Source organism: Pseudorasbora parva, chromosome 4, assembly GCF_024679245.1.
Source record: "Pseudorasbora parva isolate DD20220531a chromosome 4, ASM2467924v1, whole genome shotgun sequence".
In the NCBI taxonomy this organism is placed as follows: Eukaryota; Metazoa; Chordata; class Actinopteri; order Cypriniformes; family Gobionidae; genus Pseudorasbora; species Pseudorasbora parva.
In genome coordinates this window covers 41,926,894-41,942,068 of record NC_090175.1, presented here as the reverse complement: position 1 = coordinate 41,942,068, position 15,175 = coordinate 41,926,894, and the positions used below count along the sequence as shown (strand labels likewise).

Here is a 15,175-nt window from a genome sequence, read left to right as displayed (position 1 = left end):
AATGGCTGAAAGTGTTAAAATAACATTTTCCCAAGACGCACAATAGTATGAACCTGGCGTCCACCATTCTTTCTGACAACAAAGCACCTGAACACAACAAGCTCGTAATCACGACTTCTGAAGTGGGAAGTAGGAAACTTCCGATAGCACATGAAGGAAGCATTATACTCCCAGGTCTGTTCGGTAGTTGTTGGTTATTTTTTTGTATAAACGTTTGATTGAACAGCTGACCTGAACCTTCTCTGTCTTTTTGGATTAAAGACTTTATTATATATCCATCTACTGCTCTGTGTGCTTTCTACAGCCTCAATTTGTTCAACAGGTTTACATGCATCAAAGGTCAAAATGTTTCTCACAAACGACATTTTTCAATGATTCTCAAATGGCTCCGATGATTCAGTCTCTCTAAATCTCTCCTTTCCGCAAGTTACTCTCCTCTGATTGGCTTAGGTGGCCCAGTCTGTTGTGATTGGTTTATCGCTAAATAGCCATTACTATAACCTCACTATTTCTAAAGCTCAGTCCGATGATAAAACATTGGAAGAACTAGTTATTCAACCCGAACCGCCTTCGCAAGGACGATTTGAGCAGAGGTGGACAAAGTACACAACTTCATTACTTGAGTAGAAGTAAAAGTACTGGTCAAATATTACTGCATTACAAGTGAAAGTTGTATAAACAGATTTTTAAACTTCTAATAAAGTAAAGGTCCAGAAGTATTTGTTTTCAAAAGTACTTAAATATCAAAAGTAAATTTCATTTTTTATGTCAATGCATTATTTTATTATTGTTGTATAAATGCCCATTATGCCATCATGGTTTAAGCCAGTCAGTGATGCTCCATCGACATACTAGCATACGACTAACTTAAACTCATTTAAATACTTTTAAAAAAATTACAAAGCTCTTTACAAAGCTGCTGTCACTTTAAGGCCGAATCCACAGATCCAATACACTGATACACATCTGATATTCTCCCAACTGTTTACCTTCACTTAAGACATAATCAACTTTGTTTATGTGAATACTCGCTTGTTCAAAAAATCCTAGGAAATCATTGAACTTTACGTGACCCTACAAGAGTGATTCCTGATAGACTTTCGGCAAAACCCCAAATGCCTTTTAAAGAAGAAGAAAAAAAATCATCCATTGTCTTTCAAAGCTGCTATAGAAACGACTTTTGACTTTGTGGACCTAGTTATTTCTATGTGGACCATAGAATGTAGTGGAAAGTATGATATTTGTCTTTCAAATGTAGTGAAGTGAAAGTCATAAGTTTCCAGAAAAAATAAAACTCAAGTAAAGTACAGATACTCAAAAAGTACTCAAGTAAATGTCCTTAGTTACTGTCCACCTCTGGACTTGAGCAGGACGTTTTTCAGTAATATGCTACTCATTTTGAGGTACATAATGAGATGTTACAACTGTAATTCCTCACCAAGTATGTCCATCAACAAACCCAATTGTATATTATTAATTTATTGCGGTGCACATGCAGGAACTGTATCAATGGTGCATAAGTTATCCGAGCACTAACGTGAATTACTGCCTCAGTGCTTCGTGGCATGGATGCCATTGGCCTGTGGCACTGTTGAGGTGTTATGGAAAACCAGGATGCTTCAATTGCGGCCTTCAGCTCTTCTGCATAGTTTGGTCTCATGTCTCTCATCTTTCTCTTGGCAATGCCCCATAGATTCTCTGTGGGTTTTAGGTCAGGCGAGTTTTCTGGCCAATCAAGCACAGTAATCCCACGGTCATTGAACCAGGTTTTGGTACTTTTTGGCAGTGTGGGCAGGTGCCAATTCCTGCTGGGAAATGAAGTCAGCATCTCCATTCAGCTTGTCTGCTGAAGGAAGCATGAAGTGCTCTAAAATGTCATGGTAGATGGGTGCGTTGACTCTGGACTTAATAAAGCACAGTGGACCAACACCAGTCAGTGACATGGCTCCCCAAACCAACACAGACTGGAAACTTCACGCTGGACTTCAAGCATCTTGGACTGTGTGCCTCTCCATTCTTCCTCCAGACTCTGGGACCTTGGTTTCCAAATGAGATGCAAAATTTGCTCTCATCAGAAGAGAGGACTGGACCACTGAGCAACATACCAGTTGTTTATTTCTTTAGACCAGTAAAGATGCTTATGATGACATTTGGAGTCCAGGATCCATCCGTATGTGGTACTTGATGCAGTAACTCCAGCCTTAGTCCACTCCTTGAGAAGCTCCACCACACATTTGAATTACCTTTTTATTACACACTGTTACCTTCCACTTAACTTTCTATTAATTTGCATTGGTACAGCACTTTGAGAACATTCAACATCATTTGCCATTACCTTTTGAGGCCTTTCCCTGCTTGTGGAAGGTGTCAATGATGGCTGACTGTCAGGTCAGAAGTCTTCCCCATGATTGTGAATTGTACTGAACCAGACTGAAAGACCATCAGGAACCATTTGTAGGGTTTTTGGATTAATTAGCTTATTAGAAAGTGACACTTTGAGCAAACCTTTTCACAATATTCTAATTTTCTGAGATTTTGAAATATATATTTGAAATAATAATCAAAGTTATTAAAAAAAAGGCTTGAAATATCTCACTTTGCATTCGATGAGTCTATTAGTGCACCCAACCTTTCACCTGTAAGTCAAAGAAGCTTAATAGTTATATTGAAGTAATGATGTATAGAGCATTGAAGTGAATAACATGTTTTGTAGGCCAAGCCTGGTTGCTTCAACACATTTTTCCATTGGCTTTGGATTATTGCATGAAATAAACTTTGTGACGAATGAAAGTTTATGATTCTTAAACATGTTTTGTGATCGTGTTGTAGTTTGTTTATAGCCTTCTAAGTCTTTTAGGCATGAAAGTTGTGTTCATTTGCAATAGCAATTTACTTCTACGTCACTAAAATAGTATAGTATAGTTTGAGTATAGTTTGCAAGAGTATAGTTTGCAAGAGCATAATTATAAACACAACAGGCCTGTGAAAGCGAACTATAGTGAGTAGATGAGTTTTCCTGTACACAGTGATGACGTTTAATGTTCCCGACAACTGCTGTAGTCCCATTTAGCCACTTGTTAACCTTTGTCAAGATATGTAAAAGCTTAAGCAATCATAAATGGAGAAAGGGAAAATATCTTGAGACAGACCTTATTTAAGGCATTTAAAATCCCATTAAAATAATTGACTTTAGCATGATGAAAGCAGAAGTCCGAAATGTTAACATGTTACTGAATTTTAACCTACAAAAATACATCTTCCCTGCAGCACTTTTTACATGAAACTAATACACCGATCAGACATAACGACCACCTTCATAATATTGCTTTAATCCCCCTTTTGCTGACAAAACATCCCCTTTGAGGCATGGACTCCACTAGACCCCTGAAGGTGTGCTGTGGTGTCTGGCACCAAGATGTTAGCAGCAGATCCTTAAGTCATGTAAGTTGTGAGGTGGGGCCTCAATGGATCGGACTTGTTTGTTTAGCACATCCCACAGATGCTGCATTAGATTGCGATCTAAGGAATTTGGAGGCCAAGTCAACACCTCAAGCTCGTTGTTGTGCTCCTCAAATCATTCTTGAACCATTTTTGCTTTGTGGCAGGGCGCATTATCCTGCTGAAAGACCGCCCCATACTGTTTCCATGAAAGGGTGTACATGGTCTGCAACAATGGTTAGGTGGGGGGTACGTGTCAAAGTAACATCTACATGGATAGCAGGAACCAACACTCTAAAAAAATGCTGGGTTAAAAACAACTCAAGTTGGGTTGAAAATGGACAAACCCAGAAATTGGGTTGTTTGAACCCATTGAATGGACCCATTGAAACAACCCAATTTCTGGGTTTGTCAATTTTCAACACAATTTGGGTTGTTTTTAACCCAGCATTTTTTAAAGTGACGGTTTCCCAGCAGAACATTGCCCAAAGCATCACACTGCTTCAGGCGGCTTGCCTTCTTCCCAAAGTGCATCATGGTGCCATGTGTTCCCCAGATAAGCGACGCACATGCACCTGTGTCATCCACGTGATGTAAAAGAAAACGTGATTCATCAGACCAGGCCACCTTCTTCCATTTCTCCATGGTCCAGTACACATGTTCAGTTGCCAACTGTTGGCACTTTCGGCAGTGGACATGGGTCAGCATGGGCACCCTGACTGGTCTGCAGCTATGCAGCCCCATAGGCATCAAACTGCGATGCACTGTGTATTCTGACACCTTTCTAACAGAACCAGCATTAACTTCTTGAGCAATTGAGGTACAGTAGCTTGTTTGATCGGAACACACGGGCCAGCCTTCACTTACCACGTGCATCAATGAGACTTGGCCGCCCATGACCCTGTCACCGGTTCATCACTGTTCCTTCCTTGGACCACTTTTGAAATATACTGACCACTGCATACCAGGAACACCCAACAAGAGCTGCAATTTTGGAGAAGCTCTGACCCAGTCATCTAACCATCACAATTTGGCCCTTGTCAAACTCGCTCAAATCCTTATGCTTGCCCATTTTTTCCTGCTTATAACAGGAAACATATATGATCATTGTTGAGGACAAAATGTTCTCTTGCTGCCTAATATATCCCACCCACTAACAGGTGTCGTGATGAAGAGATAATCAGTGTTATTCTTCCCCTGTCATAATGTTATGCCTGATCAATCTATAGATTATAGCGCTTTAACCGATTTGGTAAATTCATTCAGCGAAGAATTTATCAGAATAATTCAACATGCTAGCTCCTGAGTTTTAAGTTCCATTAAAAGAACCGACTTATAAGAGTTATTTGTTAGCAAATGTGACTACAGACAGTCATGATTCGAGATTATGCAGGTTTGGCTTTTAAGGGACTTTTAAAAAACAGTGCATATGATAGTGACATGCAGTAACATGTGAACAGTATGTAGCATGTTAACTTACAAAACAGCAGGCCTAAGATAAGCTGGCATGTGCATGATGTATATGACTGAGTGTGTGTTAGTGTGTATGATAACTAAAGTCTCAGAAGGTTTTGGCATGATATCCATGTGCCATGTGCCTTGAAAGCAGACAGCTAATCTATGCCCGACGCACTATAGAAAACTTGGCAAACACACTCAACCTCTGATATTAACAGGGACTAACATCCTACATGGGACACCTAGACCAGAATCCCACTATTTCTACTCTATAAGACATCAGTAAAGGCCTTCTGAAACAAAGTGATGCGTTTGCGAAAGAAAAATATTCATATTTAAAATGTAGACTGTAAAAAATATGGTCATAGTGTCCGTTACGTCACCCATAGGATTTTGAAGAGTAGTTCTGAAGCTTAAAAAAGCCATCTTGGCAGCACGTCACTGTGCGTCTCTCCCGGATAACTGACAGTGCAATGTAAACCCTAATGTTGTCTTTACTTAAACAAATCAAGTAATCTTGACTTAATATTACTAGTTTAGTCCAAAAACTCAAAAATATAAGTTAGGATAACTTCTTAACCTACAAAATACATAAACTTAAGATTTCAAGTTGAATGAACTCAAAATCATAATTAATTATAATAGCTCACTCTGGTCGTGGTTTGATGTGATTGGCCATTCAAGGAGTTCTGTCTGGCAACAAGAACTAATTCACTGATTGGAGGACATTTACAAAATGCGGTCCTTTCTGTTGCTGATTCAAATTAAGATGTAGACTTTTTCATTGTGTGCAATCTTAAAATCGGTAAGTAAAAATTTGTAAGTTACTAAACATAATAATAATATGTGAACTAACTTATAACTAACCAGGCTGACTTTATTACTGTTTTAATGGAAATAATAGTTTTGTTTGCTTTAGTTGGACCATGATGGAGATAAGTGTTTGCTTTAGTTGGGCTCTTGACCCTTCACTGTATAATAATATAATATAATATAATATAATTATAATAATATATAATATTTAATATAATATATAATGACAATCCATCGACTGTCCCTAGTGGCCAGTCGATGGATTGCAGTTTAAAGGGTTAGTTCACCAAAAATGAAATTTATGTCATTAATGACTCGCCCTAATGTCGTTCCACACCCGTAAGACCTCCGTTCATCTTCAGACACAGTTTAAGATATTTTATATTTAGCCCGACAGCGTATCTAAGTGCATGCACACTATACTGTCCATATCCAGAAAGGTAATAAAAACATCATCAGAGTAGTCCATATGTGACATCAGTTAGTTCATTAGAATCTCTTGAAGCATCGAAAATACATTTTCGTCCAAAAATAGCAAAAACTACGACTTTATTCAGCATTGTCTTCTCTTCCGCGTTTGTTTTCAAACCTCAAATAAAGATTCAAACGGTCATGAATCAGCGTATTGATTCATGATTCGGATCGCGTGTCAAACTGCCAAACTGCTGAAATCACGTGACATTGGCGAGACGAATCATGAATCAATCCAGATGGATGAACTTTTTTGAGCTTCAAAATGAAGTCCTCTGTTCACTGCCATTATGCATGGAAGAGCCAGGACATTATTTACTATATCTCCGATTGTGTTCATCTGAAAGGAGAAAGTCATATACACCTAGGATGGCTTGAGAGTGAGTAAATCATGGGGACATTTTTATTTTTGGGTGAACTATCCCTTTAAAGATCTTTTAGATTTAGTAGACATGTTTTCATGTTTTCAGGCCCACAGAGGTTATTAAACCCAGGTCTTCCACTAATTAATGCTGACTACCAACACCCAAGTCGACGCGTCTTAATCAAAACCGGCTTTCGACTTACAGTGTAAAAATGTGGTAGTGTATAATTGCATTCAGAAAAGAGAGCAAGTCAGCCAGCAGAACGAAAGACTCTTAAATGTGTTGATTCTTGCCTTTGCATTCTTGGCATTTCTCTTCAACCCTTTTCTGCCGTATAGTTTTTTCCTCTCGATTCTCATGCGAAGTGGCCAATGCCAATTCCCTCAGATTTGGTTTGGCTTAAACGCAAGGAGGCCGGGCGCTCTCCTCCCTTCTCCCTCTCTCATTTCCTGTGTTTTTTCCCCTTCTTTCTCTCGCTCATTCTCACCCAGTCTGCTCTCTTCCTCTCTCCCTGTCTTGCTCGCTCTCTCTTTTTTGAGACTGGTTTTAGAGGGTTTGAGTAATTCCTTTGTCCTTTAAATAAATAATGCAAAGCACAGCTTCCTCTGGCTTATGTATATACACATTTCACAGCATTACAAAGATCTCTTGATGAATAAACTCTGCCTGGTCAAGGTTTAGTAAAAAAAAAAGAGTGCTGGGAATGGACACTGGATTAAAAACCATGTAACAAATGAAAACATGAAACTGCTGTAAAATATTCAAGTACTAATAAAAGAGTTATATACTTAAAAGCAAGTTTATCACTAGTTTTTTGTGTTTAATATTGAAACAGATCAGAATCTGGGTGCATGTTAATTTTTAATTTAAGCGTATCAGGATTTTAAATCATCTGCCCTGCCTGAATTTTAATTATCCCTGGATATTAGTGAGGAAATATACTCTATACCCCCCCTCGCCATCTCACCCTTTGTTTCTCCTCTCTCTCCTCATACAGCTGGTGTATGCTGGGTGCCCCTCCCCCACCATTTAAACAAACCAATAAGAGGGCATATCAGCCAAGCCCCCCCTTACACACACTCTCACACACCTCCCTACCCCCATTCTCTCTCTCCCCATCCCCCTATCCCTCTCTCTATCACTCCCCCATATTTCCTTTCAAAGCAGCCCCTCTTGCTGCCATCTCTCGCCCAATCTTTAAATTATCACTACAGCACACGCCTACTATAAGTGTATACTATCCATCCTATGCGTTTCAGTGTATCTTACGTTGAGCTCACAAAATAGAGAGATAACAGGACATGAATAAATAGTATCATAAACACATCATGGGAACCATATGATGTGCATGTGTCTTAAAAAAAAGGAAGTGAGATAAAAACAGGGTGTCAAGGTGGGATTATAAAATGGGACTCCCTATGTGACTCATTGAAGACTTCTTGAAGAAAAATGCAGATCTGTTAACTCGTTACAACACATTTATTTCTGGGTTAAATCAGCTAATCTAAATGAAAAAATAAGAAAGATCTAGGTTAAAAAGCAGCCCCCTATCTCAGGTCATAGCCTACTACTAGGCTACATGTTCAAAATACATTTGATATTTAGACTAAAATATATTCATTCAAGACCCAGGGATGTTCATCTAGAATCATGTAACTTAAAAGTAAACAACATACTTTTGTCAGTTTTATTAAATCTTCGTTTTGCCTTGGTCGACTTTTATGTCCACAAAATTGCTACTGGGCAAAAAGAGGCGTGATCAGGTTTAAATGTCCAACGAACCCTAGAGAACGGCCCGTGTTAACAACTATAGACGAAGCAAATCACACGTTTGCATAAATCGAAAAAGTGCAGGGGATATTTAAGTGAATAGAGGCAGTTTACACGTGTTGTCAAGATAAATTGGAGAAGCATCTAACATTTGTAAATTATTCACGCGTTTCCCCTTCAGCGGCGCATCTCTAGTTTGCATTCCCTTCAGTGCTCCAACTAGACCAGAGCAATAGAAACACAATCGATTTCATATGTATCGCCTAGGTATATAATAATAATAATAAAATGCATTTATTTCAGTTTTTTTTATTATCTTATTATACTATATCTTATTATTTTAACTTTATGCATTTAAATGTAGCAACAATAGCCTAAGAAACAACCACAGCACAAACAAAAAACACTAGATAATACTATAAATAATATGGTATATAATTAGAAAAAAAGCATAAAGAATAAAACCAGCTATGTGAAAGATCGAAAGAAATTTCAGTCTAAATATGGGGAAATTTGGAGATGGTGACTTGGCTAGTTGATTTGCATATTTTCTGTTTTAACCATTAATCAAGCAAACCAAACAGCTATATGTAGCCATAGTAGGCTAACACCATCAGTTTACCTAATTTAAAATCAGTATTATTATTACCATCAGTTCTCCTTGTAGCCTACATTAGCCCTACGCTGTCTTAGGATAGATAAATAAATAAGTAATATGTTTCCAAACTACTTTAAACTGTAGCACATAGGCCTACATATGATTATATGATATCTAAGTCTTAGACAGGCATTGCTAAAATGTGTTAGTTTTAATGATCCATAAATAAAGCAATAGCTGAAGCAAACGGACACCATTTTGTAGGCTACCTTTCCAAAGCCTGCTTGTCTGTCGACACATAGAATATATATATGTATATATATATATATATATATATATATATATATATATATATATATATATATATATATATATATATATATATATATATATATATATATATATATGTATATGTGTGTATATATATATATATATATATATATATATATATATATATGTATATATATATATATATATATGAATACTTAAGTGGGTGTGCAGGTTTACTCTGCAGTTATACAAAGCTATAATGATCCATACACACACACTTTTTAAAGTTTTGTTGTTTTAGATACGCAAGTTTAAAAGCTTTGTTGTTAATTCTGTAGAAAGGGGAGATCACTAACAATTCGATACTTTCATTGTTTTAAGAAGGGTTTCACTTAATAGTTGTGTTGTGTGTTTGTCTTTGATTTCAGTTGAAAACTGTAGATTATGAAACGGGCCTCATTTGTTAAGTGGGGTTGAGAGCAGCTACCTATAATCGTGGACTGTCTCGTCCCAGTCGCTCTGTGCTCGGCTGCTCTGGTCTACTGTGCTGGAGCTGTGAAATCGCGCTGATGGTCTGTCACATTATTTCTCACTGACACCGTCTGAGCGCAGGAGCACCACGCCAAAAGATCAGCTCAAAACACTTCATAGCACACAGCTCCACTCAGCTACGGGTGAGTTCCTCCTTTTATTTTATAGCTAATATATACATGCGTGTGTTTGAGTGGGAGGAGTGGGAAAAATAGCTTTTTTTCATCGTTTTTTCCACTGATGTAAATATAATTAGGGACTTTAGAACGCTTCGTCTCTCTCTGATCGCTACAAAACAGTTTATAAATATCAATGTTTGTCATAGCCCAGGCAAATTCATCAGCGATGAGCAAATGTTAACGACAGGGCATGTGGCCCTGAGGTTTTAAAGGACGACAAGGGCTTTATTTGTGGTAGTTTTCTGAGACTAAAGGCAGATGGTGGACTAAAGCCAGCGCGACGTTCACTGCTAACACTGCTAATACATCTACATGGTTTCACTCCAAATGTGATTTAAATCAGTTAAACACTGTGCGGGTGAGTAAGGGTTGTTGTGATAGAGTGTGTTTATGTGTTAGATGTGTTAAAAGAACAGTAGACGGACAATATTATGTTTATTTGTGCGTTTTTGTGTAGCTGGGAGCTAACGCTAGCGCTTCACGGAAGTGTCTGATAACCAGCTGCTCCCTCTTACTTAAATACTTTTATGTATTTACTTTATGAATAATAAACACAACGCACGTGCGTGCTGTGTTTTGATGGGATGTGTTGTGTAAGCAACTAGTTTTTGTTGTTTTTATTTCTTATTTTTTCTTTGATATTACTTGGATTGGGTTCGAAAGTTTGCCGTTTAAAATTCTTTGAAAATTATTTAAATATCATTAATGGTACAACAAAGATTTATATATATATATAATATATTTTTAAATATATAATAGTTTTGCTTACAGTAAGTAGGTCACGCCTAGAAGTTATTAAAACAAAAAGAGGCTTTAAAACCTCATAATCTTTTCTGAAAACCATCTCCAGTTCATAGCATCGTCCCATTATTACCTTACTATAAACGGTGAAAACTTTTTTAAAAGGCTAATACATGTAATTTTACTGTAACTAAGATTTTAAGAAAGCTAAAGCAAATACATTTTTTGTTTTTTATTCAAAACTTAATTCTTTATTTTTATCAGTTCGTCTTGTAGTGGGCTATTTTATTTAGCATCATTTTTATACAATTATTCAATAGCTCAAATCGCCATATTAACATCATATAATTTAATCACATACATAGTTCTAAACTACATATACTGTGACTAATGCTGTCTATTCCAGTAATGCATGTAACTTTGCCACTGTTTTTTTACAGTGGAATTTTTGCAACCACAACTGTCAGATTTTTATTTGTAAATCTATTTTGTTTGTTTTTCCAATATCTTAAGTTTTCAAGTTTTTGGTTCTTTCAAATGTTTTAGTAACTCTGGTGTTTTGGAGTGTTGTAATAATAAAAAAAGTAGTGTAAAAGTTTTAATGACTCATGCTGTGTATTTTAACTTAACGTTCGTACGCATTTTAATCTCTGAACTGTGTTTTTTAAACAGTGTTTTTAATCTGTAAGTGTTTTCTGGCGTGGAATCGGAGAGGAGGAAGCGAGAGAGGGGCTCATATAAGCCGAAAGGAAATGCCAATCGCCACTACTGGTCATTCAGCATCTCGAGAGCCCCGCGTCTGTTCCCCGGACTCCGTTCCCAAGCGTGCTGATTTATGCGAGGACACAGGGGCCCAGCCAGCGGAATACAGGGGTTCGGAGGGGGGCCACAGCCTGGGCAGCACTAGACTCTCTGGAGCGCTTGAGAGTTCCTCTGCGGCGTCTCATTCCCCTCCCACTTCCCCTTTCTACCACCACCACCACCATCATCATCATCCCCATCCTGCGACTATGGAGCCCCCCAGGACTCGATCACGCTCGCGGTCTGGATTTTACCACGGTGGATTATCAAACTCGAACGGTAATGCTGGGAGTGGCGGTGCGCTAAGTCCAGCTGGAGGTATAAGCCACCACCACCACCACCAGCAGCAGCAGCAGCAGCAGTTCGGAGCTGCTTATGGACACGCGGAAAACCTGCGCCCGCCCGGGAGCATGCTTTCCCCAGGTGCCCACAGACACACGGGGCCTGGAATGCACAGAAATGCCGGAGCAGGTAAGATGGTTTTAAACCTCCCGTCTAATTTGGGTTGTACATTTTATTTTGGGGTGGAAAAAATACTTTAGTTTTCTTCTAAAACTATCATGTTGTCCCATATTTAGTTGTAACGTGGTCCCCCAATGATCTAACTTTAGTTGTATTTGACCCCATCTGACAGGATAGGGGGGTCAATATATTAACCTATGAGCTTTACTACATTCAATTAGTGCAGTGTTGTTGTATGGAATTCTGTTAGACTGATTGAACACTAAATTTATGGGTATTTAAAAAAATGTATTTAATATAAAATGTACAGTATATACACACACCCATGCCCATGACATCCACTCAATACTACCTCACAAAATTACTGGTCTAAATTTTTTTAATCAGGGATGTAGCAAACCTTTTAAATGTTTTTTTTTGTATTTATTTATTCCAATATTTGTTGTGATAATCAACAGTTTTTAAAATAATATAATTTAATGTTTTTATTTTATTTTATAATGACACGGTTATGACACAAGTCAAGGAGATGAATATGAAATTAGTCACATAATTTTTGAATACAGTAATTACAGTAAGTCAGGGCATTCCAAACTAGAGGTGTTGAACTTGACAGACTTTGTTCTTTTAAGGTTCACGATTGGGCGTCTTTCCTGAAGACAGACCAAATTGCACTCCTTATTTCCTTGTTAATGTTTGCACAAGTTCTGATGAGCACCGATCTAAGCATTTCTATCAACTCTTCACGGTTCGTCTTAAGAGGCAGGTTTGATACTCTGTCGTACTAGGGTGTAGCAAGTATGTGCTAGCAGAAAGACATGCATTCATTCAATTACACAAGCTGTGACTATTCTCCTCTGTTTTAGATGCCTAATGTTGTTATTCGCTGTTCTAAAATAGCTCTGTGCTTTCCTCCACAGTATGGGACAATTGTTCCCTCCGACTTTAGGGTTTAAGTTAATAATTGACCCGATAACCCCCGTCTGTCTAACGGTGCTTTACGATTTCTGAATAGCTGAATGAAAATTCCAAAAGATAAAGTGTTCAAGCCTCTGGCATCCTTCTTTCCTGCTACATGATGAGCTTAATCAGCCACAGCACTTCCTTTTTGACATGGACAACAAGCTGGTGGGAACAAATGCACACGCGCCCTTGTGTTCATGAACCTAGAGTTAATGTAGCCACCGCTCGTGTACTGCTACGAGACAGGAACGAAGCTTTGATGCATGCACGTGTTAAAAAAAAAAATTGTACAAAAAAAATGAACACTGCATGTGCGGAGGGGGTGGATTTTAGTATCTCAGGTGTTGCGCTTTAAGCTCAGGTGTGTTTGCCTACTGGCAGTTGCTTTTTGTGGCTGAGCTGTGCTACACACACTTCACTAAAAAGCCCAGACTGGAAATACCTGTCTGATGGAGTGAGCGTCAAGCAACCTGCTTTGCCTGCCTGCTGCCGCCAATGCACCAACTAGACTAGTGTGTGCGTCTGAGCTTTGTTTGGAGCCGTTTATCATTAAGCAAGACTTTGGTCTTTTTCTGTTGTATAATTTGTCCTGATATTTAAATGCATTTCTGGGTGAGCATATGATATTGACTGGATGGATAATCAGAGGTACTTTACCTGACAGTGTATATGTGATATTGACCAGTGGGATATACAGGTTTTGTGTGTGTGTGTGTGTGTGTGTGTGTGTGTGTGTGTGTGTGTGTGTGTGTGAGATATTGACTGAGATCAGATAGGCCGCTTTGATAATGAGAGAAGCTCGGCACACTGAAATCCCCTGAGTTCAACACCATCTGCTCTCAATACAGAAGCGCCCTCTCTCTCTTTGCCTCTCCCGTTCTCATTCCTCATCCCTTTATCTCTTTTGTCCACCCGATCCCCTTTTCATTTTCTCACACTGACTTTCCCTGTCCATTTACTCTCCTGCATATTTCATCCTCTCACCGAACTCATGTTTGCCCTTAAATGCACATGTATGCATAGAAGGAGGAACCATGTTAGACCTCCTGAGGCTTTTTCTGGTGTAGGTGTTTGGAATTATCCTCAGTGCTGTGCGGAGAGGGAGAAAAAGGGCTATCAGGTCCCATAAAATCAATAGAGAAACGGATTTCTAGTGGGCTTGCGCGCCCATGAGTGTCTGTGTTCGAGAATGCACTCGTGTGTACATGTGGACAGTTCAAGATCATTTGAAGGGTGTTGAATCTCCCCTGGGGCCGGTCCAGACCAAGCTCAGTTCTGCTGACTCTTAACAGAAATGCAGAGAATGTGTTTTGAGGTGATCAAATGGATTTAGGATCTATGGGGCCGTTTACGCAACAGCATTTTCAACTAAAAAAGGGAAAACTTTGCATGTGTTTTGGCTGCTCTTTTACATGGCAACGGCATTTTGGGGAGCTTAAAACGCAAACTTTTGAAAACGTTTTTGAATTAAATTTATGGAATTGTGAACTTGCGCATGCGTATTATAGACACATTGTTTTTCTTTACAAAATGACCTCGCCAACTACTGGCCTGGCATTCGTAATACAGCGTTTAAAAAAAATAGTTTTTGTGGATTTGTGCGAACGGGGATTCTTCTGAACAAGAAAACCCAGAGGAAAAAGTTTTCATTTTTTAATACCTCACTTACCCCTTTTCCACCAAGGCAGTTTGAGTTTCAAATCGGTTCTTTGTCTTTCGAAACCCAAAGCACCAGTTCTGAACCAGGAAAAGTGGTTCTTAAGTAGCACCAAAACATTGCTGATCTAGAAGTAAGAACCACTTGGATCAGGGGCTGGGGGCGGGGTTACCATGACCAAAAAGACGAACACAAATTTGTAACCGCCATTTTTGGAATGGCAGCTAATCGAGCTGCTCGATTGTAATCTCTGTCTATACAAATTACGGCAAGCTGCAAGAAAACTTTGGATTTTGCCTTGTTTTAATGCCGATGTAGGATCGTATAGCCATGAGCATCAATAGTAAAGCAACTTTCGCCATTGTTGATGGAAGACTTGGTCGAGATGCATCGGCGCTGCGCAGACCGACCACCATATGGCGTCAAAGTAACTTACAGCGAGATCATACGACTCCTTATGCTTTTGAATTGCTTATGCGGTACTTTGATATCATATCTGATTTGTCTGCCCAGCACCAAAGCATCTCGAACAAGCCTGGTGTGTTTGTGTTTCCCGCTGCCTCGCTAGCGTTGCTGAAAAAGATGAGGCGTATATGTAAGACCTGGCTCTGTGGTGGCTCTCTAGCCCGTGGAAGGGCAAACCGGTTCTTAGAAGGCT

General features: G+C 38.8%; 1 protein-coding gene across 4 annotated transcripts in view; it reads left to right on the top strand.

Annotated features, from left to right (window-relative positions):
• The first annotated feature begins 9,720 nt into the window (after window positions 1-9,720).
• Window positions 9,721-15,175, top strand: part of rnf38 (ring finger protein 38) — a 46,346-nt gene continuing 40,891 nt past the window's right edge. For all 4 annotated transcript variants that reach the window (XM_067441844.1, XM_067441843.1, XM_067441842.1 and 1 more), the window contains exons 1-2: window positions 9,721-9,857; window positions 11,307-11,906. In XM_067441844.1, coding sequence (XP_067297945.1) covers window positions 11,387-11,906 — 520 coding nt within the window. In that variant the 5' untranslated portion in view covers window positions 9,721-9,857; window positions 11,307-11,386. The remainder of the gene's footprint in view (window positions 9,858-11,306; window positions 11,907-15,175) is intronic.